Below are 27,173 nucleotides of genomic sequence, written 5' to 3' on the forward strand. Positions count from 1 at the left end.
TACATTGAGATCAACTGTTGTAGATGAGGAAGAATAACAGCTATCCCTTGCACTAGGATTTTAGGTGAAACAGGGTCTAGAGGAGATTCTGATTTAATTACCATAGAAAGTGAGGGACACTGAATTCATTGAGGCTGTTCTCAATAGTTAAATCAACTGGAGAATTGCCAAGGTCCCTGCAATTTCGAGCTTCTGCTGGAAAGGTGTCATAGTACGCAGCTAGAGGCAATCTTTTCATAACTATCTAAGGATGATGGCTAGCATCTTCAAAACCCATGGACTCCTCATCCTATCCTACACCAACAAAACACAACTCATCCTTTCCCTCTCCAAAGACACCACCAACACCAAGATCAACTTCCACAACTGTGTAACAGACGTCAGCAACTGGATGATGGACAACTGCTTGAAGCTCAACATGGACAGACAGACTTACTGACTTCAGAAACAAATGCTCCCCATAGAACGCATCCTGGTGGCCCTCAGGACTTGGACCTACTCCTACCCCCCACTGATCATGGTAGGAAAGTAGGAAGGCATCATACTGGACAACAAGCTGAACATGTAGACTCTGGTTGACTCTGTCACCTCCTCCTGCTTCTTCATCCTTCTCCTTCTTCGTAAGATATTCAAATGGCTACCCCAAAGCTTTAGTAGCACCATCCCCCAGGCTGAGATGCAGCTCACTTGCCCCAACCACTACAGACCATACAGTACGCCGCAGCCAGACGCATCCTAGCTCTCCCTAGAGGAACCCACATCAGCCCTACCTCCTGGAACTCCGCTGGCTCCCTGTACAGAAAAGATACCAATTCAGGCTCCTGACCCATACGTATGAGGCCCTACACAACTACGGACCCACCTATTTGAACCACCACCTGAACTTCCATTAGCCCACCAGACGCTCTGCTTCCCTTTCTCTAACCATCACCCCCAGCATCCGACGTAGCAAATGTGGAGGTCACTCAAATCAGCCAAGCAGAGAAGAAATGGAACGAGCTACCCCCTCATCTCCGGACTTCCACATCTCTTCCAGAGTTCTGAAAACCTCTGAAGACCTGGCTATTTGACTAATGAACTGGACCCTTCCAGTGCCTCGATATCCTCACAGGTGACAAGAAGTGCTCTACAAATCTACTGATTGATTGACCGCACCCAACAGCTTCTGAGTGAGATGCGTTTCGAGTAATGATCAATCCTGTGAGATATCACAGCGTTGATTCATGGAACCCAAACCCTCTTTCATAATGGAAAAATACACTCAATATTACTAGAAAACAATTAATAAATTTTAAAGATTTATTTTAAAAAATCAAAATCCTATCTTAGTGCATACAATATGAATACTACTATTATAAAAACTGACAAAATTGTAGCTGAAATGTTTACGAGTAGTGTGAATAGCGGAAAATATTGCTACACATTTGGTTTATGCATAAAGCTATATGTCAATATTTTCTAGCCCATACTCACCTCTTAGGCAAGCTAAACTAACCTTCGCACAAAAGAAAGGGCCCAATTCAAGTTTCAGAGACTGCTCACACCTACATACCTGTTATGATCAATGAGGCTAATGTTCAATGTAATATCTGCTGTCCTCGTCTACATTAGCAGACAGGCCGATGAGCCCAGCAAGCGAAGGCTAAATGTTCCCCCTGTTAGCCTTTGGTAGGTAATACGATTCAGCATGGCCTGTATCAGTCTTCTAGCACAAAGTTCCTCTCTAATCCATCACATTGTGTTCTTAATTTCTGATATAATATTCTAGCAGACTAGATTATCATGTTACAGTAAATGACATTAATAGATGTGTATTCTGTATCTGTCACTTGCCTCTAAATAATCAACATCATGAAACTCAAAAAAGGGAGTACCTAGACAAACGTGATAATTATAAAAGTCCCTTATATTACTAAAATGCATTAAGGAAGGATAAAAGGCAGAACGAACTGCATTAGAGACTTCCGTTGTGGCGCTATAATGTGTCTAGGGTTGGTAGAGGACAATATTGTGTTTAGGACCTGCAAGGATGAATGATATTTGTGTCCTCTAGGTTGCTAGCTATATGCAGTAGAACTCTTCTGTCACAAAATGGCAAGCTAGTTAAACTGAGCATGCCCAGTAACAGTTCCGAACTGTGATGATGTGGTTTTACTAGGGCGACCAGGCTTTAAATAGTGTTATAACCTGCACTGAAAACAATCTGCTATTTATAGTTTAGTAGCTAGAATTCCTTTGTAGTTTGTGTGTCTTGGTTTTCCAGTCTTCTGACGAGTGAGCTGCCAATGGCATTACACTGCATTATAGCTGTTAATAATTTTTTTGTGTAAGCATTGATCAGCATGCATTTATTGTTTTTATCTACTACACTGTCGCGAAATAGCTTTCAAGGACTTAGGTCACTCTTGAGCAGAGTGTTTTATGGTGATTGATGCTGCCAGGTGTTGATCACTGAAAGTTGATTTTTACAAGTATATGTCACTCGAATAGGTAGGTTTTCACTTCATTTGTAAAATGTAGATGACCTTATATGTTTTGTAATTTGATTGGTATGGAATTCCAGACCTTTACTGCTTTTAACTAGAACAAAGATCATCATCCAATGGACTTTTTCCTATAGCCAGGTATGTGATTACAGGGTACTAATCTCAAGAGCATTATTGTGTTTTGGAAGAATTGTTGGAATTTTAATTTTAGTTATTCTGGGACATTTTCATGGGGTGCTTTGTGAGCTATAATAAGAGAGGGATCTTACTATAGGAAGCCACTGTAATGGCTGAAGCACAGGAGTAAGGTACTCCAATGCGTGGAGATGAAGTAACTGAATTTCAACAGACAAGTGATCTGAAACCTATTTCACAAACATTTTAATTAATTAACAAATTAAAGAAAAGGAGCGACATATAGCCAGCTACACAGCAGCGTATGGAGCTGAAAAGGACACTGCTCTTTTAGGAAATTCATCAGCGCTAATATCAATCAATCCCTGAATAGGCTGTTCTCAGTTCACTTTTACAGGGTCTCAGGATAGGTAAACCATTTCTGATACTGCCACTGTGGTGAATCTGGGTGGGGGGGACATGATATGATGTGTTAAGAGAGGGGAAGTTTACTTTTGGTTTTACATCAGTGAAGATTACCGTGAAGCAAAACAAATGGTATTAGATTTTTTTCCTTATTCTTCATGCTATCCTCATTGGTTGACATAAGCATTCAATAGAGTAGCAAACCAGTCCCTTACAAAGCTGTGTAAAATGCCAGAAAGATAGCACACTCGTATGTTAGTTAAAGAGGTTTTGTAAAGCGATCTACTTGGGTTTCAGTCATGTAGTCTAAGTCAACAGGGCACAAAAGGAGAGTGCTGTTCCGCATAAGGAGGGGATAAGTCTGTCAGAAGGACCTGGCCGGTAGACCAGGGGGATCCGAGTGACACAGAAGGGTGTCATGCTTCATCATTGGGATGCTCTTCATCAGGCCGGTGCTGCAATGCCCGATAGGCCCCTTGATGGTGGGTCTTTAGCAGAAATCTTTTGACCTTAGCCATATTGATGAATGCAAGTGAGAGAGTCTATACTTCTAGGGTGGTGTGCAGGTGATTAAAATAGACTAAAGGGTGGGGCGCTAGAGAGCCCACTGAAAGATACCTGCACTTTACGGCTACTCTGCCGCCAGGGATTCATAATCGGTCAAACACCTGACTTATTGGCTGCCGTCTAACCCCAGAGAGAAGGGCAGGCCATGCTTGATAAACGGATGTCGTTGTAAACGTTGGCAGTAATATCTGGGAGGCGAGCATTGCCCTGGAGAGCTGCAGATCTAGTAGCAGAGACCTGCTTCTGGACATATCGGCTGATTCACCCCGCCACCCTGCCCCACCAGGTAGGAATCATTATTGAAGCTTTGCTATGGGCCCTGTGTGCACCACTTTAGGGGAAGGCACTTTTGAATGGCTAACGGTGAGTGAGCCACAGAAGAAACTTGGCCTCTGCGATTAAAGTGAAGGACAGAGTGGGGAGGACCGGGCGAGTCATGAGGGCCCAAGACGATCCTGGTGTTGTAGGCACAGATATCCGTTTTACCAGCGGGAGTGAGCTCAATTCTGGGCTAGCGCCCCCACCGGTACATTGAAGGAGGTATTGGGAGATGACATACAGGAGTGGAAGTGGCAAGTAAAACGCGTGCACGCCTTTATCCTGACAATGCTGCTGCTGCCACCCACACCCCCATCCCCATCCCCACCACCACCACCCGGGAGCTAGCACATTAAGAGACTAACGGCCCCCACACCATGGGCAAAACAGATAAACAACAGTCCCGCCTCAACTTAAAGTCGTGCCTCTCAACCCCAACACCATGCCGCATAGGACTCGGCAAAGAAATACCAAGTTTGCAGACCTTAACTTTAGATACCACACTCCTAGCAATGCAGCAAAGTCTGCAATCCATTGATGGCAAAATAGATTCCATGAACCTCAGAATGGACTATATGGCAACAAAGCTGGATAAGCAAGCAGCTAGGACCAGAACCGCAGAACAGCGCATATATACTGTTGAGGACAACGTACAGGCTGGAAGGTTCCTGGTGAGCCAACAGGTTATATACAAGTTATCAAGGCTCATCCTTATCCTTGGATCAACAGACGTAGTGGTTTACCTAAATCCCCGGAAGCTTTTATTAACACAGAGACCTTTCTATCTATGTTCAGACGATGTTCCAAAATAACGAGGCAGTCACTCATAATTCCCAAGTCTGTAGGAAACTGGTCACCAGTGTAGATGATTCTGAGACGCAGTTTTCAGAGTCCTGAATGGCAATGATGTGTCTTGCTTAGCCTTTAAAAGAGAAAAGGCACATATTAGAATATCGTCCAGAAAAGGGAACAGTTGTATCCTTTGAAATTGTAGAGAAGCTGCCACTTTTGCCCGTAGCTTGGCATGATCCCAGAAGTGAATGACAGGCTGAAGTGCGTTAAAAGATAATTGCTAATGAACTTTTACATTCCACTGCAAAGTGTAGAAATCACTCAGACAAAGGATGCACTGAAATGTGGAACTAGATGTCTTTTAGGTGCAAAGTGGTACGAAAGTTGCTTGGGGCCACGAGGAGAATGGCACACTGAAGAGATACCATCTTGAATGTTGCTGTTGAAAGAAACAGATGGTTCTTTTCAAGCCCAGAAAAGGGTGGACATCTGTTTCCTCACCAAATACAGGATTGAATAGATCCCCGTTCTCCTCTTGTCAGGAGGCACTGTGTGGTAAATGAAGATGCAGGGTAGTCATGAGTATAGATGAAACAGGATCAGGTTTATTCAGAAGGTAGTAATCGAAGGTTACAGGTAAAGATGGTAGTAGGGAACTAGGAACGGCCCACTGGGAGCAGCATCCTTGCTGATCAGCCCACGCATGTAACTGACACTCGATCAAACTATGCACACACTGGCATTCTAATGAAATCGCAGTCAGTCTGGCTGAGCAGGTGGGGACATAACAATAAGAGGACAATGCACAGCAAAGATGAAGATACCACACACCTCCCTTCTTTATGGAACAAATAGGCAATATAAATCCAAGTATGACAGTAATACACAACATCAATAAAAATTACAACCAAGCAAGGGAGAACAAATTAAATCATGCAATACATGAAAAAAATAAGGACCCGAGAAGAAAATGGAGATATAGGGTTAAGAATAACACATACATACATAACTGGAAGAAATACCCACACTCTCCCGCCTCCGCAGACAATAAAATATGGAGGCGCAACAAAAGTGATACCTCTGAGGCACAGACTCTGCAGCAAGATACAAGGGTGCAAAGAGTGCAAAGAATATGGCCCTGCGGGTGCAACACCTAGGCCCCATTCGCAAGGGTGCAATACTTGTGCCCTTACGGTTGCCTTACACCTGCCCATATTAAAGTGCAAAATATATGCCCCATTCACATGTGTGTTCCCTAATGCTGCCATACATATATGTCCCAAAATGTAACTTTAAACACAGTTTGAGCATAATGCAAATGCCCACCACTATGAAATATAGGTACAGTTTGGAGTTATCAACATTATAGGCGTCCCACAAGGATCCTCCCTTTCACCCACACTGTTCAACCTCGTCATGGAACCTCTCGCCACCTTTCTCCAAGCATCCAATGTACACTTCCATATGTATGCCGATGACACTCAACTTTACCTAAAGGTACAATCACCGGAAGATATCAAACTTCTGAACTACACACTTAGAAACACCCAATCGTGGTTGGCCGACAATCACCTCAAACTAAATGCTCTGAAAACTGAGTTCCTTCTGATATCACCCCCTGCGAAAATTACCACCACCCAAATCTGGCTCAATCACCTAACAGCACTCAATGTCCGACCCACCATCGTGGACTCTGCGAAATCCTTAGGTATCACACTTGACGCAAAGCTCAACATGCAATAGCACATTAGCAAAGCAACGAAAGGAGCTAATTTCCAAATCAACACATTGAGGAAACTTAAACCCTTCCTCCCAGTCAAAGACTTCCAAACTGCTGTACAAGCCCTAGTCATCCCCCGCATAGACTATGGAATTGTGGCCCTCAGCGGACTTCCTCTATCAACAACCGCACCCCTAAGAGCCTCCTTGAATGCTGCTGCGAGACTCATTACTGGCTCAAGAAAACACTCTCATATATCCCCTGACTTGAAATCCCTGAAATGGCTGCCCTTTGAAGCCAGAATACAGCTGAAAATTGCCGTTATGACACACTCGGCCATACACCACATGGCACCCAACTACCTCACTCAAAAGTTGACTATATCAGGAGGTTCGAGATCCAATAGAAGTACAAAAAGTCTACTCCTGAAACCTCGCAGATTCCGGAAGGAAAAAACTTACAAACGCTCCTTCTCGGGAATGGCACCCAGGATCTGGAATTCACTCCCTCCTGAAACAAGGCTTATCTCCTCCACTGCATTCTTCAAGAAAGAGGTGAAAGCCATCCTTATGGCCAAGTTCACCTGAACTGTATTGATGTTGATTAGAGACTTTGCAACGCTTTTGTATCATTGGTAACTTGATTGTCTAATGATTTCATATTCTCACATGATTGTGATCCTATGATGCTACTCACTTACTACCTATTACTACACTGTGCACAGTAGTTTGTTGAATCACCCCCTTGATGTCCCCACCCCTGTTCTCTGCAACTCTAAGTAAGTGATATAAGACATCCTTATAGCCTAAGCGCTCCTGATCTCTATTTTAGCTGGATCAAAGGCTCTGCACCGTCCTATATTATTGTCTATTTGAGTGTTTACTGTTATCTCATGATCTCTATTGTAACTAGATCAAAGACTCTGCACCGTCTCATACTATTGTCTATCGGAGTGTTTAGTGGTATCTTATCAGCACATGACTGCTATCCGATTTTGCTATTGATTACTATACTGTACCCAAGAATATGTCTAGTCACCCTCCTGTTGCCCCCTTCCCCCCCTGTTTCTGTGAAGCGCTCTGATATCTGCAAAGATCTTGTTCGCGCTATATAAAACTTTGAATAAAATAAAATAAATTCCCCACAACTTGTAAATGTAAGACTGGGTTTAAGCATGTAACGTACATGCCCACCATCATGAAACGTAAATTAAGTATGGTTTGGATTGCCAAATCCCTGCCCCATCACCAAAACTGTAAGAATTGATTGGGGTGCACTAAACATGACCCAGCGCAAGAGAAAGTATGGGCAAAAACCATAATCCCCCACATCAAGTTAAAGAAAGTATAATTTGCACAATAATAATGCGTAATGTTTGGGTTTAACCCAAAACAAGTAAAGGCAAGTATGGTATTGGCGAAATGCAAAGGCCCATCACCAGCAACGGTAAGTACGGTTTGTGTTGCAGAATCTCTGCCCCACCACTAAAACTGTAAATGTAAAATGTAAATCCAGTATTTGTAAAGCGCGTAAAGCTACCCGAAGACATCCCGGCGCTGGGGCCGTCGGGAAGATTAAGCAAGCTATTGCTCAGAGTCACATGGTGCTGGGCTGACCTGCTGCTGGTATCTGAAAGAGACACGTTAGTGATAGATTCCTTACCTTAGAATATCCCCAGGCGTCAGACTGGATCCGGAAAATTTTGCGTAGCAATACCCCTGCGCGCCGGCAGGCGTCGTACGCGTCCGTCGTCGACATTGTTAGCGCCGGAATGACGTCGTCAGAGTACTTAGACGCCGCCCATGCGCGCTGACGTCAGTTCTTCTTTTTTCCGCGCCAGCTAGCGCAGATCCGGAGAAGCTCTACCCCTTAGTCATTTTTTTACTACATTTTTTTGATCTTTTGATCATTTCTCTACTCGAGTCTTCGACTCTGACGGTGCCGGTAAGGATGCCCGGGTTTAAACCCTGCTCGAAGTGCGACCGACTGATGTCGGTTACCGACCCCATCGCCGGTGCCTCAAGTGTTTAGGCCTCGACCACGACGACCGCACCTGCTCCGACTGCCGGGCCCTGACATCTAAAGCTAGGCGGGAGCGGTCCCGCAAGTGGCCCCGCGCTACTCCAGGTCCCGGTCCCACAGGAGGTCGAGGGACCGGTCGCGGGGTCGGAGTCCTCGCAGCTCCGGGAGTGGACATCGGTCGTCAGGATCCAAGTCCTCAGATAAGAGGCATGAGAGGTCGGAGAGACATCATCGTTCCTCCGACCCACCTCGATGCTCGCACGATCCGGCCGGGGGTTCAGGTGACACCACCCACGCGGCTCCGACGGAGTCGCAGGCGTTTCCGCCTGCCCCACACCTTCGGGTCCCTGGGCATGGCGCGACGCCAGAGGAGATCGAGCGGTACCTCATGGCCATGAGGTCCCTCCCTTCTCAGCCGGGTCCCATGGCTCCTCCGGGCCCAACGGCCCTGGCTGGAGGCCCTAGCGGGTCGGGTGCTTCGGCTCCGACGCCGTCGGGTGCTTCGGCCCCGGCGCCGCCGGCAAATTAGGTCCCGGCGCCGCAGGACCTCACTGGATCCGCTTCCGGATCCGGGTCGTCGCCGGTCGACCTCACCGGCGCCGGCCCTGCGGGTGTCGCCCCCCGGCGCCGGAGCTGCTACCGACGGCCTTTGGAGATTTCTATTTCCATGAGACGGCCCCGTCTGTTGACCCTGATCTGCAGGAGATGGGTGATGAGGGTGATTGGGAGGGGTCTGCGGACCCTCTGGCACAAGAGTGCCAGTCTCAAGAGGACTGAACATATGAGCTTGGGGAGGCCAGTGGTATTGACACTTCGCCAGACACTGGATTTGTCTCCCCTCCCACCGTGGCTACGGAGGAGGGGGCTACTTACAGTGTAGTGTTGACGCGGGCGGCCAAGGCCTTACACCATGAGCTCCCCGTCGCGGCCGTGTGGGCTAACCACCTCACTGAGGTCCTTAAACAGCACGCAAGCTCCACTGAGCCTCTGCTGCTGTTTAATGAGGCCTTGTGTGACGTTCTTGTGGGCACTTGGTCCAAGCCCGCCACAGGTCCGCCTGTGGATAGGAACGTGGCCAGACGCTACCGCCCGCCCCGGGCGACCCTTGCTTTTTGTCCACCCATCCCACCACCGAGAGCCTGGTCATCCAGGCCTCCACTTCCCAGAACGCATTCCCGACGGCTCCGCCCTATCGTGAATCCAAGAGGTATGAACAGTTCGGGAAGAAAGTATTCTCGTCCCTGAGTTTGGGACTGCGGTCTGTCAATACCGCATGCCTCTTGGGCCGCTACACCCACACCCTGTGGGACACGGTCGCGGACGTGCTGCCACAATGTCCAGAGGAGGACCGGGCTAAACTCGCCCAAGCCCTTGCGGAGGGTCGAGATGCAGCGCGATATTCCATCCGGTGTGGGCTGGATACCACGGACTGACTGGGCAGGGTGATGGCATCGACAGTGGCGGTTCGACGCCACGCCTGGTTGAGGTCCGCCAATTTTTCGGCCGATGTCCAGGCCAATCTTCTGGACATGCCGTTCGATGGCCGTCGCCTCTTTGGCGATAAGGCAGACCATGCGCTTGAGCGTTTTAAGGACTCCAGGGCTACGGCCAAGTCCTTGGGCCTCTCGGCCACATGCCAGCAATCTGGTGCCTTTCGCTCCTTTCCTGGCCACGGAAGGGGCGCCCCACAAGTGCTGCCAGCCACGCACCGCAGAATGTTCAACAGCGCGGTGGCGGCTGTGGAAACCGCCGTGGCGGCGGTCGAGGACAACGGCGAGGCCAGTCCACACCTCCCCCTGCAGCACCTGCCTCAAAACCTTCCTAGTCCGTGTTTTCAGGCCCATGTGACGCCAGTGGGGGGCAGGGTTCGCCATCACCTCTTCCACTGGTGCACTGTCACGTCGGACAGGTGGGTGCTGCAAATCGTCCGAAGGGGCTACTCCCTCCCCTTCGAGGCGACCCCTCCAGCCATGCCACCGCAATTCCACCGCGTGTCGGGGGATCTCTTGCAACTTCTGCAAGAGGAAGTCACGGCCCTCTTGGCCAAGGGGGCCATCGAGCGCGTTCCTGGGCCAGAAGTAGGGTGTGGTTGTCACTCTCACTACTTTCTGGTACCCAAGAAGGGCAAAGGGGGCCCTATCTTGGACCTACGGAACGTCAACGGCTTCCTCCGGAAGGAGAAGTTCAAGATGCTGACTTTGGCTCAGGTCTTAGCTGCCCTGGACCCTGGAGACTGGATGGTAGCGTTGGACTTGCAGGACGCTTATTTTCACATCCCCATCCTGCCGGCCCACCGGCGTTACCTGCGGTTCACGGTAGGCCACGAGCACTTTCAGTTTACCGTGCTCCCCTTCGGCCTTACCAGCACCCCACGGGTGTTCACGAAAGTGATGGCGGTGGTCGCAGCTCATCTGCGCAGGTTAGGGGTGTCAGTCTTCCCCTACCTCGACGACTGGTTGTTGAAGGCGGGCTCGCCCCAGACAGTCGTCAGCCATCTCCAGACTACGGCCGACCTCCTGCACTTGCTGGGGTTCTCCATCAACGTGCCGAAGTCGCACCTGTGTCCCTCTCAGAAGCTCCTCTTCATCGGAGCAGTTCTAGATTCGGCGCAGTTTCGGGTTTATCCTCCTGAACAGCGGGTTCGGGATATTCAGGCTCTGATTCCGATCTTTCAGCCTTTATCCCGAGTCTCGGTCAGGTTGACGCTGCGGCTTCTGGGGCTGATGGCCTCCTGCATCCTTCTGGTGCATCACGCCCGGTGGCGGATGCGGGCTCTGCAGTGGGATCTGAAGTTTCAGTGAGCCCAGCATCGGGGCAACTTGTCCGATCATGTCTTGATCTCGGAGGGCGCTGCAAGACAGTTGCAGTGGTCGTTCACGGACCGCGATTGGGTCAGTGGCAGATCCCTCCCCCTACCCCACCCGGAGCACGTGGTTGTGACGGACGCGTCCCTCCAGGGCTGGGGAGGCCACATGGGAGAGGCGGAGATCAGAGGCCTCTGGTCTCCGGCGGAGTCCCGGCTCCATATCAACCTGTTGGAGCTGTGGGCGATCCGACTAGCACTGAAGGCATTCCTCCCCTCTGTCCGGGGGAGTGTAGTGCAGGTGTTCATGGACAACACCACCGCCATGTGGTATTGTAACAAACAGGGCGGGGTGGGGTGGTGGACCGTATGCCAGGAGGCTCTGCGCCTCTGGCAGTGGCTGGAACATCAGGGCGTGACCCTGGTGGTTCAACACCTGGCCGGTTCTCTGAATGCCAGGGCGGACGAACTCAGCCGTCGGTGCATGATGGATCATGAATGGCGTCTGAACTCGGACGTGGCGCAAGGCCTCTTTCAGCAGTGGGGAGAGCCTTGGTTAGATCTATTCGCCACAGAAGAGAACGCGCAATGTCATCAGTTCTGCGCGTTGGAATTTCCAAGGCGGCACTCGCTCGGAGACGCTTTTCATCGCGAGTGGAGTTGCGGTCTATTGTACGCCTTTCCGCCTATACCACTTCTGCCCAGAGTGCTGAAGAAGATCAGGCGCAACCGGACCCAGGTTATCCTTGTGGCTCCGGACTGGGCACGAAGATACTGGTATCCCGAGCTACTCAGCATTTCAGTCGATCCCCCGATTCGTCTGCCTCTTCGGGAGGACCTTCTGTCGCAGCAGCAGGGGACGGTCCTCCACCCGAACCTGTCCAGTCTCCACCTACAAGCTTGGAGATTAAGCGGCGGCAGTTGAGGCCATTTGACTTGCCATCTGAAGTCTGTAATGTCATTCTGGCAGCCAGGCGTCCCTCCACAAAGTTGGTATACGCCTGCAGGTGGAACAGATTTGTGGCATGGTGCACAGCAAAGGCTGTGGATCCACTCTCTGCACCCCTTTCTGAGGTTCTCCTCTTCCTTCTTTCTCTTGCCCAGCAGGGCTCTGCTCTGGGCACTATCAAGGGGGACCTTTCTGCCCTTTCCGCCTTCTTGAGGCTACCTGATCAGCCTTCCTTGTTCAAGTCCCCAATTGTAAATAGCTTTTTGAAGGGCATCACACACATGTTCCCTCCTGTTCCTTTCGTGATGCCCCAGTGGGACTTGAACATTGTTCTTACTTACCTAAGTGTGCTCCCTTTGAGCCGCTCCATAACTGTCCTCTCCGTCTTCTTACTCTGAAGACTGCTTTCCTGGTTGCCATCACCTCTGCCAGGAGAGTGAGTGAGCTCCAGGCTCTTTCTTCCACACCTCCTTTCCTCTCTGTCCATCCGGACAAGGTTGTGTTGCGGACAAGACCCTCTTTCCTGCCCAAGGTTGTCACGGCCTTCCACATCGGGCAGTCCATTACCTTGCCCACCTTCTTTCCGCCTCCGCATCCCTCGAAAGAGGAAGAGAGGCTTCACCGTCTGGACCCAAAACGTGCGCTCTCTTACTATCTGGATCGCACACGCCAGTTCCGGGTGGATGACCAACTCTTTGTTGGTTACGTGGGCGCTAAGAAGGGAAAGGCGGTGCACAAGCGGACCATCTCTCGGTGGATCATCTTGTGTATTCAGGCATGTTACTCCTTGGCTAAGAAGGAGCCCCCTGTTGGATTGAGGGCTCATTCCACTCGGGCCACGGCGACTACCACTGCCCTGGGCGGGGAGTGCCCTTGCAGGACATTTGCTAGGCAGCTACGTGGGCCTCGCTGCACACGTTTGCAAGACACTATTGCCTGGACAGTCCAGTCCAGAGGGATGGCATCTTTGGCCGTTCCGTCCTCCAGGACTTTCTGGTGTGATTATTGGTTTGCAGACCCACCACCGGGGTTGGTATTGCTGGGGTATATATTCTAAGGTAAGGAATCTATCACTAACGTGTCTCTTTCAGATGCACAAGTTACTACTTGTGTAACGATATATCTGTAAGGGACATTAGTTAGTGATAGATTCCTTACCGACCCACCCATCCTCCCCGTTCTGCGAACCGATATCTAGGGTTAAGGTCATCCCCTTTTAGGGCCCTAGTTTCATGGCACCAGTGTTGGTTCTATCGTGGCTCTGCGTATCTGGCGCAGAAAAGCTGTGTATCAGAACTGACATCAGCGCGCATGGGCGGCGTCTAAGTACTCCGACAACGTCATTCCGGCGCTAACGATGCCGACGACGGACGAGGAGCCGCAGACAACGCCTGCCGGCGCGCAGGGGTATTGCTATGCAAAATTTTCCGGATCCGGTCTGACGCCTGGGGATATTCTAAGGTAAGGAATCTATCAGTAACTAATGTCTCTTACAGATATATCGTTACACAAGTAGTAACTTGTGCACCTGGGATCGAACCGTGAGCCCCAGATTCCAGAGTCTATAATTGATTGAGATGTCCTAACTATGCCCCAGCTCAAGTACAAATAAACATATGGGCAAAAAACAATACCAACACAAGAAGCAAAAAAACATCATTTGCTCCAGGTGCAACGCTCACACCCTATACAGTAAGGATAGTACTCGAAAATGTGCTAACAGGGCATTAACAGCACATGCAGGTAACAATTCAGCATAGCAAAATAAATATGCTAACATGACATTTGAAACAGATCCAGTCAGCATAGCATAAATAATTAGGTATTAACTCATGAATAGTACTAAAAAACATGCTAAAAAGGCATCGCCAACTATCTCAAAATAACATGGATGTATGTCCAGCTATACGATATCCGAAAGGAAATGGCATTTAATATAAGCACAATGGCCAAGCTTTGGGCATCAGCATGAAAACTAGGTTTAGCAGCTGTAATCCTCTAGCAAAATTGTATTCATTTTACTACTTCTCCAAGATTAATCAGGCAATTCTGCCCAACAGGACTAAGGAGCTGTAAAGACATATTGATTCCCCAGACAGGCATAGTAGATTTACTCCAAAGCCTAGAGCGAAATGTTCATGAATTTTGAGCACAGACGGGCACCGCTTCTCACACAAGGCGTTGCCCAGTAAACTCTTTGCATACGTCACAACAACACAGCCCAGTTCACTAGCTGCGTTCCTAGTTGAGCCGTCTCCAAAGATTCAACGCCGCTGTATTCCATTGACGTGTCCAAGTTTTCCCAACTCCTGAAGAAGAGTATCACCCTGCACATGCAGGAGCGCTGTGAATCTTCAGTTTCTAAAGGTTTTGCAGGGAAAAGAAACACACCTTGCACTACTTCAGAACACTCAGCACGGTCCAGGGGAGAAGCAGCCATGATTCAATGCAGGTTAGTTTAAATGTCGCATTATAGCACACACCGATGCCCCAAAGATAATGCAGCATCTTACCAGTTGCATATTTACTGAAGGCTTAGTTCAAGGTGACAAGGATCACGAAGCCCTCGTATATCACACTGCAGGATTGCTCACTTTTCAACTTGGCACATTATATGTAAAATGTTGACAGTTCAATAAAGTGACGCCAAATGTTCTTCGCTTTTCTCCTAAAATGCTTTTCACTGTCCTTCTATTACTTTCATCTACAGGAGTCGGTTTAATTCCACACGTAAGCAGATAAATTAGAGTAGATTAAACCGGGAAACAACGTTTACAACGCGAGTTTTACACCGCGTGCAAACACAACGACCGCGTTGTTACAACGCAGTGCCATTACTACGCAAGTCGCAAGTCGTTACGACTTGCACTTGATGGCACTCTAGGATAAGGAATAGTATGATGTACTATTCCAACACACTGGAGTTGGAATATAAATCATACTATTCCTAAGTCCAGTGTGCCATCTAGCGCAAGTCGTAACGACTTGCGTTGTAATGGTAGTGCGTTGTGACAACGTGGTCGTTGTAACGACCGTGTTGTGTTTGCAATGCCGAGTAAAATCCGCGATGTAAAGAGACATATTTGATTAAACAGTGTCAACACCGTCCGCTGGTTTGCTTGTTGGATGAACGCCCTAAACTGCAGGCAGTAACACTCTTGGTTCAAAGTGCTTGCAGCCAGCTTTATGTAAATATTGCTTCAAAGAATTACAGGTTCACTTAATATCAGTACTGTCAGTAAAGTCCTTAATGGCTCCAAAGTTATGTTAACTCAGCAGTGCATGTTCGAATGACCTAGACTGAGGCTGTCTGGTGGAAATAGACACCCGTGGGTCTACCAGGCGCATTATCTTTTAACAGACAATCAGGTTTATTCACAAAGTAATAGTCTCAGGTTACAGGTAAAGATGGTAGCAGGGAAGTAGGAAGGCCACACAGGGAGCAGCATCCTTGCTGCTCAATCCACGCATTCAACTGACCCACTATCAAACCATGCACTCACCAGCATTCTAATGACATCACAGTCCGTCTGCTGAGCAGCAGGTGAAATAACAATAAGAGGAGAATGCACGGCAAAGATGAAGATACCGCACATTGCTATCACTAAAGCCTTCTTTGGGCGAGCAACCACTCTAACTAGAAGTGCATCCCTTCCAGCTACCCCTGCCATCAGAGGCATTCAATGGAAACATGAAGATGGAGATAATAAACCACATGTCAATGAATTACCTTCTGAACTAGGATCTTGAATACAAGATCACCACAGATCACAAAACCCACCAAACCCCTTGCCCCTACCCCCGACCAGAAAGGGATTCTGCATAGTCAGGTCTTGGGAGGTCACTGAAAGTTGTAAGACGAGATGAGGAGGGATTTTTCAACAAAGGAGTGCCCAGGACACTGCCTACTCATAACAGGAATTCTGGCTGCTGTTGTTGAGAGTGAGTAAGTCAGAAGTAAAGTCAAATATGACTTAACTTCTTATCCTCAGTGGATGGCTTCAGTAATTTATCCAGTTGTAGCCCAAATAACTTTGAACTCAAAAATGGCAAATGATAAATTGTTACATGAACAGCCTGCAGTTTTTCCGTGGGCATGGCCATATGTGGCAATTACCAGATATGACCGCTCCAGAAGAAGCTGCAGCTGTACATAAAATATTAGTGTCGGTTAAAAATTGTACCATGAGGTCTAAGCTATCTAAGCGTTCAACACAATCCATTGCCTTCTAGATTCAATGAAAATCCTTCAAAATGGCTTATAAGGCATATGCATGCGAAGAGTGCAAAGCTGGAGTCTCCCAATTACCCCCTCTCACCTTCTTGACAACTGAATCTGAAGGCAAACCATTTACAGTTGACTAAGATGATGACATGCTAACCAGCAATGAATTGTGTCGCAAATGGAACCTACACAGGCCAGTTGTCTAAACAGGATGTCTTTATTGAGGCTTGGTTCCAGGATAGATGAGTAAGAGAAGATAGGAATATAGAGCGTAGCCCCACCAGGAGCAGCTCAGCCTGCATTCACCAACTGACGCTCCACACACACACAGGCACCCAAATATTCTATGAGGTCAATACACATTGCAACTGAGCAGTAGGGAAGAGACGAGAACTAGTTTATGACAAATTGACCTTCACAGATTGTGGAAATTCCGACTCCAAACTCTCCTGTGAGTATTGGTGACGCAGAAGCCAGTCTTCTTTTTGCTGATTGTGTTTGATGGCTTTATGAACCAGCAGGGCATCACTGCAGCGGCCCATAGGCTCGCAAGTATGCCTTAGGATTCAGAAATGTATCAGAAGCCAAAGTGTTTCCTAATGAGGACCACTACCTCTGGGAACCCTCTACTTATTTCCTCTGTGAAGTTCAGGCTCTTGGTCTTCAGTCTCTTCCTTCTCACACAACTCCAGCCTTGGGTGCTTAACATTAGTTTGAAGGGCAGCCATCAAAGATATATTAGCACTTTATTGTAAGTCGTCAGAAGAAAGAGTATATACAGGAAGCTCCGCAAATCTGAGGTGTCTGTATGTAACCGCTTCTGGGAGTACTTGCGATCTTCCATCCTGTTTGCCTAAGCAAACAATAACAGTCTTTGTGCACAGCAACCCTTTTGATTCCACTGTCCCTGCTAGTGTTCCTGTGAGACCACAATCTTCAGAAGTCATCTCACCCGTTGCTAAAGCAGAGTGCAGTCCTCATTGGATATCAGTGGAAGAGTGAGCAGCGTCTTAGCCCAGGCTTGGCTTGTGCCACCCAGTGACAACTGTCCCACCCAAAGATAATAGCATCCAAATTAGAGCCACCGAAGGGAAGCAGCTTGGAACAAAGAAGGTCATTTTGTGGCACAATGGGGCATTTCTTGGGTACGGGAGCTGAGCGGGAATCTTAAAATCATAAGCACGGAGAAAGAGCTGTTTTATTATTGAACAAAGAGAAATACATTTGACTCTATAGGTGAGTTTGGCTCAATGGTTAGAGCGGCAGACCCTGATGCAGAGGTCTAGCCCGGGACCAGGGTTCAATTCCCCGCCTCGGCGGGTCTTGGGCTCAAAAAGTCCACGGACCTGATAATTCTCGCCTCGGTGCCTATTCCAATCATGGAGTCCCACTCTGCAACTCTGGGCAATAGCTTGCTTAATCTCCACATCGGCCCCCACAACGCTAAGGATGCCTGGCCTCCACCTTGGGGTTGCCCAGGAGTGGACACCTCACAGGGAAAGCCAGGATGGGTTCCACAGCGGTATTCTTACAAGCGCCTTGAGACCCTTGCAGGTGAGTAGTGCGCTATACAAGTATCAATTTACATTTTACATTTACATTTACCACATTATACTCACCCTAATGATAAGCAAACACTTTGCCCCAAACTCACCTATAGAGTCAAATGAATTTCTCTTCGTTCAATAATAAAAAGCTCTTTCTTACTGCCCCCTTGGGTTACTGGCATAGGAATGTCAAAATGTAATTGGCTTGGCAGCTTTTATTTGAGGATCTGTCTCTATGTCACTCTTATGTTCAGGGAGTTGGCATTAATCTAAAATATATTACCCTTACGTCCCATTTTCCTAGTTTCAGTCCTTCAAGGATTATGGCCCTCACACTGCAGCTGTATTTATATAGCGCATAAATCACCCATAGGTCTCAGAGCGCTGGCAGATGCTCAGAAGCAGAAACAAGTAGCCAGACAAGCTAGAAAAGCCAGGTTTTTCGTTTTTTTTCGGAATCTCCGTTGGTTAGGTTCCGTCCTGATGTGCTGGCGCAGAGCGTTCCAAGTTTCTGGGGCATGTTTTAGAGAAGGACCTGTCGCCGTTTCTAACTGTACGAACTTTGGGAATAGTTAGGAGAAGCTTACTGGTGGATCGGAGAGTTCTGATCGGACAGTGGTTTTTGAGGTTTTTTTCTAGGTATTTTGGTCCTTGTCCATTGATGGTTTTGTGGACTAGACTGCATAATTTGAATTTTATGCGCTTCTTTATAGGGAGCCAGTGTATTGTCCTGAGGCTGGGCACAGAGGAGGTGCGGGGAGGGGGGCAGTTGGGGGCTCAAGCACCATTCTGACCGCGGTGTTTTGCTGAACCTGGAGTTTTGCCAGGAGACTATCATTGATGGAAGCAAGCAATGTATTTCCATAATCCATACAGCTTATAATTAGGCCTTGGACTAAGGGCATGAGGGACGGAAGAAGGGTTCCATTAAAAAAATTTCTTAAGACTGCGCATCAGTCCAAAGCTTGTGTGCACTATCTTGCTGACATGGTCAGTCATGGACAGCTTGTTATCAATTGTCACCCCTAAGTTCTGGACTGAGTTCTTGGGAGAGGGGCAGGGTCCCAATGTCGGTGGCCACCATTCATCTGTCCAATGTTGGTGGGTGTTTCCAAAAAGCATGATCTCTGTTTTGCCAGCATTAAGCATCAAAAAGTTGTTGGTCATCCAGTCCTTCATTGAGATCATGCACTTTTGGAATCTCAGTTTGGTATCACTGGGGTTTGGCCTAGGGTAATCAGTAGCTGTGTGTCGTCTGCATAGGACACGGTTTCAAAACCGTGTGCTCTGATTACCTGTGCCAGGGGGGATACATATAGATTAAAAAGCGTAGGGCACAGTATTGATCCCTGGGGAACACCTTTATCATTTTCCTGGTTTGTTGAGGTGAATGATCTTATTTGGACCTTTGAGCGCCTTTCAGTCAGGTAGCTTTTGATCCAGAGTAAGGCTGAACCTTTGAGACCAATCTCTGCCAGGCGTTTTAAAAGAATGTGGTGTGAGATGGTGTCGAAGGCAGCCGAGAAGTCGAGCCGGATCAATATGGTGGATTGTCTTGAATCGAGGGTCATCCTAATGTTATCCACGATTTCAAGTAGGGCAGTTTCAGCACTATGAAACGCTCTGAATCCTGATTGGGATATATGACGGTACCACGCGTACTTTTACAACGCGTACCGTTACAACGCTACTTTTACCACGCAATTCGTTACAACGACTTGCGTGGAGGGGCGCTGGATAGTAAATTTTTTAATTTACTATTCCAACTCCAGTCCCCGTGGACTCTAGGGAAAGGAGTTGGATAGTAAATTAATATATTTACTATCCTGGAGCGCCCCCCAGCGCAAGTCGTTGTATCGACTTGCGTGGTATAAGTAGCGTGGTAACGGTACCGCGTTGTAAAAAATGCGTGGTTACCGTTGTATACCTCCTGATTGGGATGGATCAAGCAGCTTGTTTACCTCTAGATGTTTGCATAGTTACTTATTTATTAAGGATTACATGATCTTTCCGAATAATGGCAGAAGGGAGATAAGGCGGTAGTTGGAAAGCTGTGTGGGGTTGGCAGAGGGTTTTTTTAAAATTTGTCTAACAGTGGCCTTCTTCCAGTGAGAGGGATTAGAAGAGTGAGACAGTGAAAGATTAAGAGTTTTCGTTAGTTCAAGGAGCAGAGCAGGTGCAATTTCTGCTCAAATTTGAGAGGAGGCTGGGTCGGCTGGAGATCCAGATTTAATTTTGTTCAATGTGGATGCTACTTCTGTCTCTGAGAAAGGTTGGAATTCTTTAAGGACTGTGGCATGGGGGTGGAGGGTTCTATGGTAATCTATTTAGGTGGCAAGCTGATTAAGGTTGGGTTGGTTGGCTGGGGGAAAAGTTTATGGATGTCGTTAATTTTATCATGGAAATAGGATGAGAGGGAGTTAACCCAATCCTGGGACTCGGTGAGTTGGGGCTGACAGGCAGGGGGTTTCGTGAATTCTTTGACTATTTGTATAACTCTCTGTGTGAGTTGGCTGCCTGATTTATCCTATTCCCTAGATAGGTTTGTTTTGCTGCGGCTATCTCGTTCATGTAAAGTCTGTGTGCTGCTTTAAATTGTTGGCTGTCTGTTAAGTTCTTTGTTTGTCGCCATTTGCGTTCGGCTGACCTGGCAGAGAGTTTTGTTTTTTTCAAGTTTAAGGTAAACCATGGAGAGAGTTTGTTAGGAGATCTGGATACCTTCTTGGGAGCAATTATGTCTAAAGTGGAGGTGATGGCGCGTTCTAAGTCGGTTGCTGCCTTGTTAGAGTTGGTGAACTCTGTGATGAGGGGGGGAAGAGAAATAAGTAGTGAAATAGTTCAGGTTGATCTTGTTCCATGGCCTGCTCAGTTTCACTTGTTTCCTAGTCTGGGGCTGTGTTGAGTTTACAGAGATGGTAAACCTGATAACACAATGGTCTGACCATAGGACAGGGAGTATTTGGTCGATCTCGACTTTTTGTGAATTTGTGAACAGAAGATCTAGTGAGTGGCCTGCAATATGTGTGGGGCCAGTGGTTAACATGTTTAATCCTACAGAGTTAATGCTAGTGATAAGATCGCTGGTGTGAGGATCTTGAGTTAGTTCCGCGTGATAATTAAAGTCCCCTAATGAGAGAAAATTACCGGAAACCAGGACATGTGGGGCTATTATCGCCACAAGCTTGTTGACGAAGTTAGTTTTAATATCCGGGGGCCTGTAAAGGAGGGCGACCTTCCATGACTCCTTGTTCTCAGTTCTTATGGTGACGATGCACATTTTGCCCCAGTTAGCTAGGTGGGTGCGATGACGTGTAGTTTAAAATGTGACCTATGGACAATTGCAGTGCCCCCTCCTCTTTTCTGAGTATGGTCCAGTCTATATATCTTGTAATCAGGAGGCAGGGCTATTGATATGTCTGGAGAGGATGAGTCTTGGAGCCAGGTTTCTGTAACAAAAAATAGGTGTGGCTTTTCAGTGTCTAATAATGACCATATTTCTAGTCTGATGCTTCAGGATTTAGATCTCTTAACCTTCAGGGTGCTGAAGCTTTATATTTTGGCCATTAGTTACATCAGGTTAAAACATTCTTAATAGTAGCTGTAAAAAAGACCCTCACACTGAATGTTGGAAGTTCTAATAAGGGAGAGTTTAATGCGGTCTAATTTGGAACTCCATCATTGCAGTGTTGATGTTTCTGATAGTGCAAGGTTTTAAAAATCTTAATACTGTACTGCTGTATTTCTAATGCTGTAATGTTAATGACTGCAATAGCATGGTTAAAGACATCTGGGTATATTCACTATATTCACTGATGTTTCTTAGATAACAGTGTTTTGTGTATTCTTTTTCTCTTCAGATGGCGTACACGAAGCCACTTCTGACACCAACTGTGAGAAGACGGCTGATGAGATTTTAGCTGATGGCAATGAATCAGGAGAAGGTTTACTACAGTCAGCAGAGCAAGAGGAAGCTGAAAGGGATGATACTGAGAAAGAGGCTGCAAGTATCCTGCCATGTCCACTCTGCCGCCAAAGGGCAGAGAGCTTCCCTGAGTTGAGGGAGCACCTGGAGAATGAGCATCCTGAACTGACCCACGCTGAAATCCACCAGCTTTGTGGCCCTAGCGGACACAGTGAGGAGGATGACGAAGAAGAGATGGGCGAGGCAGAAGAGGGGCTGAGCAGCGGAAACAGCATATCAGACGTGCCAGTTATAGAAGGGAAGGCCACGCCTATAGACTTAGACACTTCTCCAACTGCCACAACAAGTGTTCCCTTGGACATTCGCCAGCCTGTTTCTTACCGTAAGAGCACAAATTTTGCCCTGGACAAATTCTTAGACCCTTCACGACCATATAAATGCACAGTGTGCAAAGAATCCTTCACCCAGAAGAACATCCTACTAGTTCACTACAACTCTGTGTCCCACCTTCACAAGATGAAAAAAGCCTCTATTGACCCTTTGCTGCCATCCCGAGCTGAGGCAACCACTGCCCAAGACAAGCCCTTCAAGTGCACAGTCTGCCGTGTATCGTACAACCAGAGTTCTACCCTGGAGATCCACATGCGCTCTGTGCTACATCAGACACGCTCAAGGGTGGCCAAGCTTGAAGCAGCCGGCAAAAACACCCCAGACGCAAATAGCAACAGTACAGAGAGACCCGATAATTCTGCCAGTGGCTACAATATAGAGCTTGGAAGCAAAAACACCACCGCTCGTTCTTTATCACCAGCTATTGACAACACTTCAGCAGAGGTGAAATTAGAGGCACCAAGTGCAGAGCCATTGCAAAAAGGTCTGAGTGTCCCAAGTTTGCCCTTTGTTTCACAGCAGATGCATCTGTCCCTAGACCTGCACCGACCAGCTTCGCTACTGCAGTCACCACTGTTCACACCATCTATACTCCCTCCTTTCCCACTAGGGCCCGATACCTTACTGAAACTACAGCAACATCAGCAACAGCTCCTGCTACCCTTTTATCTGCACGACTTGAAGGTGAACCCAGAGCTTGCCATGCAAGGGCCCCCTTCCATTCTGTCACTACCAGGTGCTAGCCCCATGTTCATTAGTGGCGGAGGCCTGATTAAACCACCACCTGTCATGGTAAAGGATGAAACTCAGTCATCAATGGAACCACTAACCTCCTCTCCCTCTCTTGCTCAACCAACCCTTGTGAGCAGTAACCTTAGAGAAGCTTCTGCATCAGAGTTACCATCCAACAGTGACACAAATGACACTGATGCTGGGGTCCAAGAACCCACTCCAGATGATGAGGAAAAAGTTGAGAGTATACAAGAAGAGCCACTACCAAAGCCACCACTCAGTAATGCCAAAACAAAAGAGTCTGATCAGGAACAGGCAGCCAATGCCATGCCTCCTCCTCGTATCCCCACCGACATCTCACGGACAGCATCCAAAGCACTGCTAGAGAACTTTGGATTTGAACTTGTGATTCAGTACAATGAGGGAAAACAACATCTGCTCCCAACACATCCTCCACTATTCCAGCCACAGCCGATGCCACCCCGGCCTCCACAAAGCACCAGTGAGGAGCACAGCCATGAGAAGCTGAAGTGTGAGACTTGTGGGAAACTTTTCTCAAACATGTTGATCCTGAAGACCCATGAAGAGCACGTTCATCGTCGCTTCCTTCCCTTTGAGGCGCTAAGCCGATATGCAGCTCAGTTCCGCAAGAGCTATGACATCATGAATGCTCCCAAGCAGCTGTCTGCTGTGACACCATCTGAGGCCTCACCTACCCAGAAAGATCCACTACCAGAGGCATCTGTTCAGATCCCTCCACTGCCCCTGCCACTAGACTTTTCTCTTTGCCCCTCCTTCCTGATACCACCCCTTTCCTTGCAGGCCATGCCCCCTAATCTGCCAAGCATGGAGGAGTTGATGTCTGCTGCATTGTCCCAAGCAAAGACAGGTGAAGTAACAGTGGAGCCAGATGCTGGTGAGAGCCGCAGCCCACGTACTCGCATTACTCCTGAGCAGCTGAAGGTGCTGTGGAACTATTTTGACATTAACAACTTGCCTTCAGAGGAGAAGATCCTGCAGATGTCTGAGCACACTGGCCTTGCTGCCAAAGTAGTGAAGCATTGGTTCCGCAACCGCCTCTTCAAGGAACGCCAGCAGGACAAAGATAGCCCCTATAACTTCAGCACTCCACCGTCATCATGCACTGCACTACCAGAGAGTGAGGAGGCAGGTGTGGGTTGCGGCCCACAGAATCAGATTACTGAGATTAGCCGACAAGATCGTTGGGGCAGCCGTCGTTTTTCACGCACTAAGTTTTCTGACTTCCAGTTCCAGGCCCTGCAGTCCTTCTTTGAGACCAGCGCCTATCCAAAGGATAGCGAGGTGGATAGGCTGTCCCAGCTTCTTGGGCTCCCCAACCGTGTTGTGGTGGTCTGGTTCCAGAATGCCAGACAAAAGGCGAGGAAAAATGCAGCAGAGTCTCCATTCCATGCTGGTGAGAAAGGAAAAGAACCAGGTGCTGAGGAGCGATGTATCATGAGTGGCAGTAAGCAGATTGCTTGCAAGAAGTGCCACATTTCCTTTCCATGCATCTTTAAGCTAATCCAACACTTAAAGAAGTGCTACAATGATCAGCTGGCTGAGGAGGATACAGATGACATATCTGAGCCTCAGGAAGTATCAAAGGAGACAGACAGTGCCATGCAGAGCGAGGTATCTGCATCTGTGCAACTTGTACCTGAAACTCCAGAAACACAACCCACCCATGAAAATTCTGCAACTCCAGTCCCAGCATTCAATGAGGAGGAACTGCTGAAGGACCACGAGGAAGATGTGGCTCCAGAGAGTGAGAAGGCAGAGCAGGAATGTGAAGCAGAGAAGACTGAAGAGCCATCGCCTCCAACCACAGAGGTTTTACCTGACCAACCTTCAGAAGATCGGGAGAAAGAAGAGCAGGAGAAAGAAGTGCTGGAGCCAATCTCGGAAGAGCAAATGCAGTCTCTGGATCAGGCCTCCCCACCGCATCAGCCCCTGCAGACTCAGTCACCACCAGAGCGTCCTCAGGAGGGAGACAGTGCCAACATCCAATCCTGTGATCAGTGCCAGATGTCCTTTGCCAGCCGAGAGCTACTGGCCCAACACCAGAGTCTACACATCCTGACCTCCACCCCAATCCCAGGGCACCTTCTGGACATGCCTCTCCTGATGTTTGATAACAATAGCTCCCTTCTTACGGGACCACTGCTGCCAGGCAGTTTTGGCGATGTCATGACAGGAGCAGGCCGCAAACGAAAGCTTGATGAAGACAGCTTGTCACCCACTGAGAGCGAAGCAGGCTACCTGGGGGATGAGCCCCCAAAGGATAAACGGCTAAGGACAACTATATTGCCTGAACAGCTAGAGATCCTGCACCGTTGGTACATGCAGGACTCCAACCCCACCCGAAAGATGCTTGACCGCATTTCTGAAGAGGTGTCACTGAAGAAGCGTGTGGTGCAGGTCTGGTTCCAGAATACCCGGGCCCGGGAGCGCAAGGGTCAGTTTCGTTGTACAGCTCCCACTGCATCCACAAAGCCCTACACCAAATTTGTCCCTCTGGGGAAGCCAGAGGCCCTGACCCGCCACTTGACCGACTCCCCTTCAGCCATGCTGTCCCATCGCAGTCCTAATCTCCAGGTGCTTAGAGATACTGCTGCCTTCTACTACAATGCTACAAGCATGCACCATGCCACTGCTCCCTCACCAGCACACAGGGGAAACCCATCTCCCTACCAACCAGTGGCAACTTCTCAAGCATTCATGATTAAGGCAGACACATGCTGCACTGCACGGGAACCGGCTACATCTGACCCCACCCCAGCCGAGCCGGACGACTCTGCCACCCTCAGCACTCTAAACACAGACCAAGAGAGCAAGGCTGGTGAGCCATTACCCCCAATTGACAACATTGATGAGAGCAAACAACGTTCATCTCCACCTCCTCCTACCATGGAGGCAGAGGCTCGCAGCCCTGGTGATGTGAGTGACTCATCCAGCTTGGCTGACCCAGATTCTCCAAATCCTGGCCTGCAAAAGTATGCAGATAGTAGCTTTGATGCCTTGGGCCAACGGCGCTTCCGTACTCAGATGAGCAGCTTGCAACTCAAGATAATGAAGGCTTGCTATGCCAACTACCGCACACCCACCATGAGTGAGTGTGAGCTGCTTGGCAGCGAGATCGGCTTACAGAAGCGGGTCATCCAAGTCTGGTTCCAGAATGCCCGTGCGAAGGAGAAAAAGGCTAAACTTCAGGGGTTACCACCACCAATGGGCCTCGACTCATCAGGGGATGCACCCCGTTCTGAGTGTACCTATTGCCGAGTCAAGTATGACTTTTATGTGTCCTGCCGCAGTCACGTATTCTCCCGCCAGCACATCGCCAGGCTGAGGGAGGCAATCCAGAAGCAGCTGAAGAACGAGATAAAGTACTACGATCTGGCACCAGCTGCAGGGAGTGCTGTCCCACAGCTCAAAGCAGAGCTGAAACCAGGCACCACCGCTGCTGGGACCCCTGCCGCTGCCACTTATCCGGGGCTAGGATTTCAAAATATGCCCTCTGGTCTGCCCAGGCTTGCCCCGGTGCTGCTGTCTGGCCAGCAAGTGCCACCCACCCCCATCGGAGGGCTGTCTTCATTTAACACAGGTGAGGATGGGCAGCCGAGGAAGCAGAGGAGGTATTTGAGGTGCTTTGAGCTATGGGCACATACAGCGGTTGTGCGTGCGTGTGCGTGCGTGCGTCAAGTCCCCTTGTTTAGCAGAGAGAGCTAGGGAGAAAGGGAAGGATGAAAATGAGGACGCTTATTTAGAAATGGTTTAAAAGAAATTTGAGCAAGAGACTGAAGACAGAAAAGGAATGAAGAAACAGCGATGCAAGGATAGGAGACCACGAGAAATGGAGAAATTGATGGAAGTGATAAAAAAAGGAGAGTAAAGGATACCTGAACATTGGACACGGGGTGGGAAGATAGAGTGAGATGGAGGGACGGAAAGAGGTGATAAGGGAAAGAATAAATGAAATGGGGAGATCGGACAGGTCTTGACGCATGGGCAAGGAGACAGCAGACCAAGAATATGTAGAGAAAAGAAAGGGGGCAAAGAAAGAATACAGAGAACGGTAAACAAGAAGGCAGAGGAGATTGAAAAGTTGACTGAAAGGAAATGGGACTGAAGAATGAAGAGAA

At 48.4% G+C, this 27,173-nt stretch overlaps 1 protein-coding gene across 1 annotated transcript in view; it reads left to right on the forward strand.

The window, feature by feature from the left end:
- ZFHX2 (zinc finger homeobox 2) overlaps positions 1 to 27,173 on the forward strand; it is a 527,257-nt gene that overhangs the window by 424,754 nt on the left and 75,330 nt on the right. Inside the window, exon 9 of the mRNA XM_078640613.1 lies at positions 21,827 to 26,635. Coding sequence (XP_078496739.1) covers positions 21,827 to 26,635 — 4,809 coding nt within the window. The remainder of the gene's footprint in view (positions 1 to 21,826; positions 26,636 to 27,173) is intronic.

This window comes from Lissotriton helveticus, chromosome 5_1 (genome assembly GCF_964261635.1).
Source record: "Lissotriton helveticus chromosome 5_1, aLisHel1.1, whole genome shotgun sequence".
In the NCBI taxonomy this organism is placed as follows: domain Eukaryota; kingdom Metazoa; phylum Chordata; class Amphibia; order Caudata; family Salamandridae; genus Lissotriton; species Lissotriton helveticus.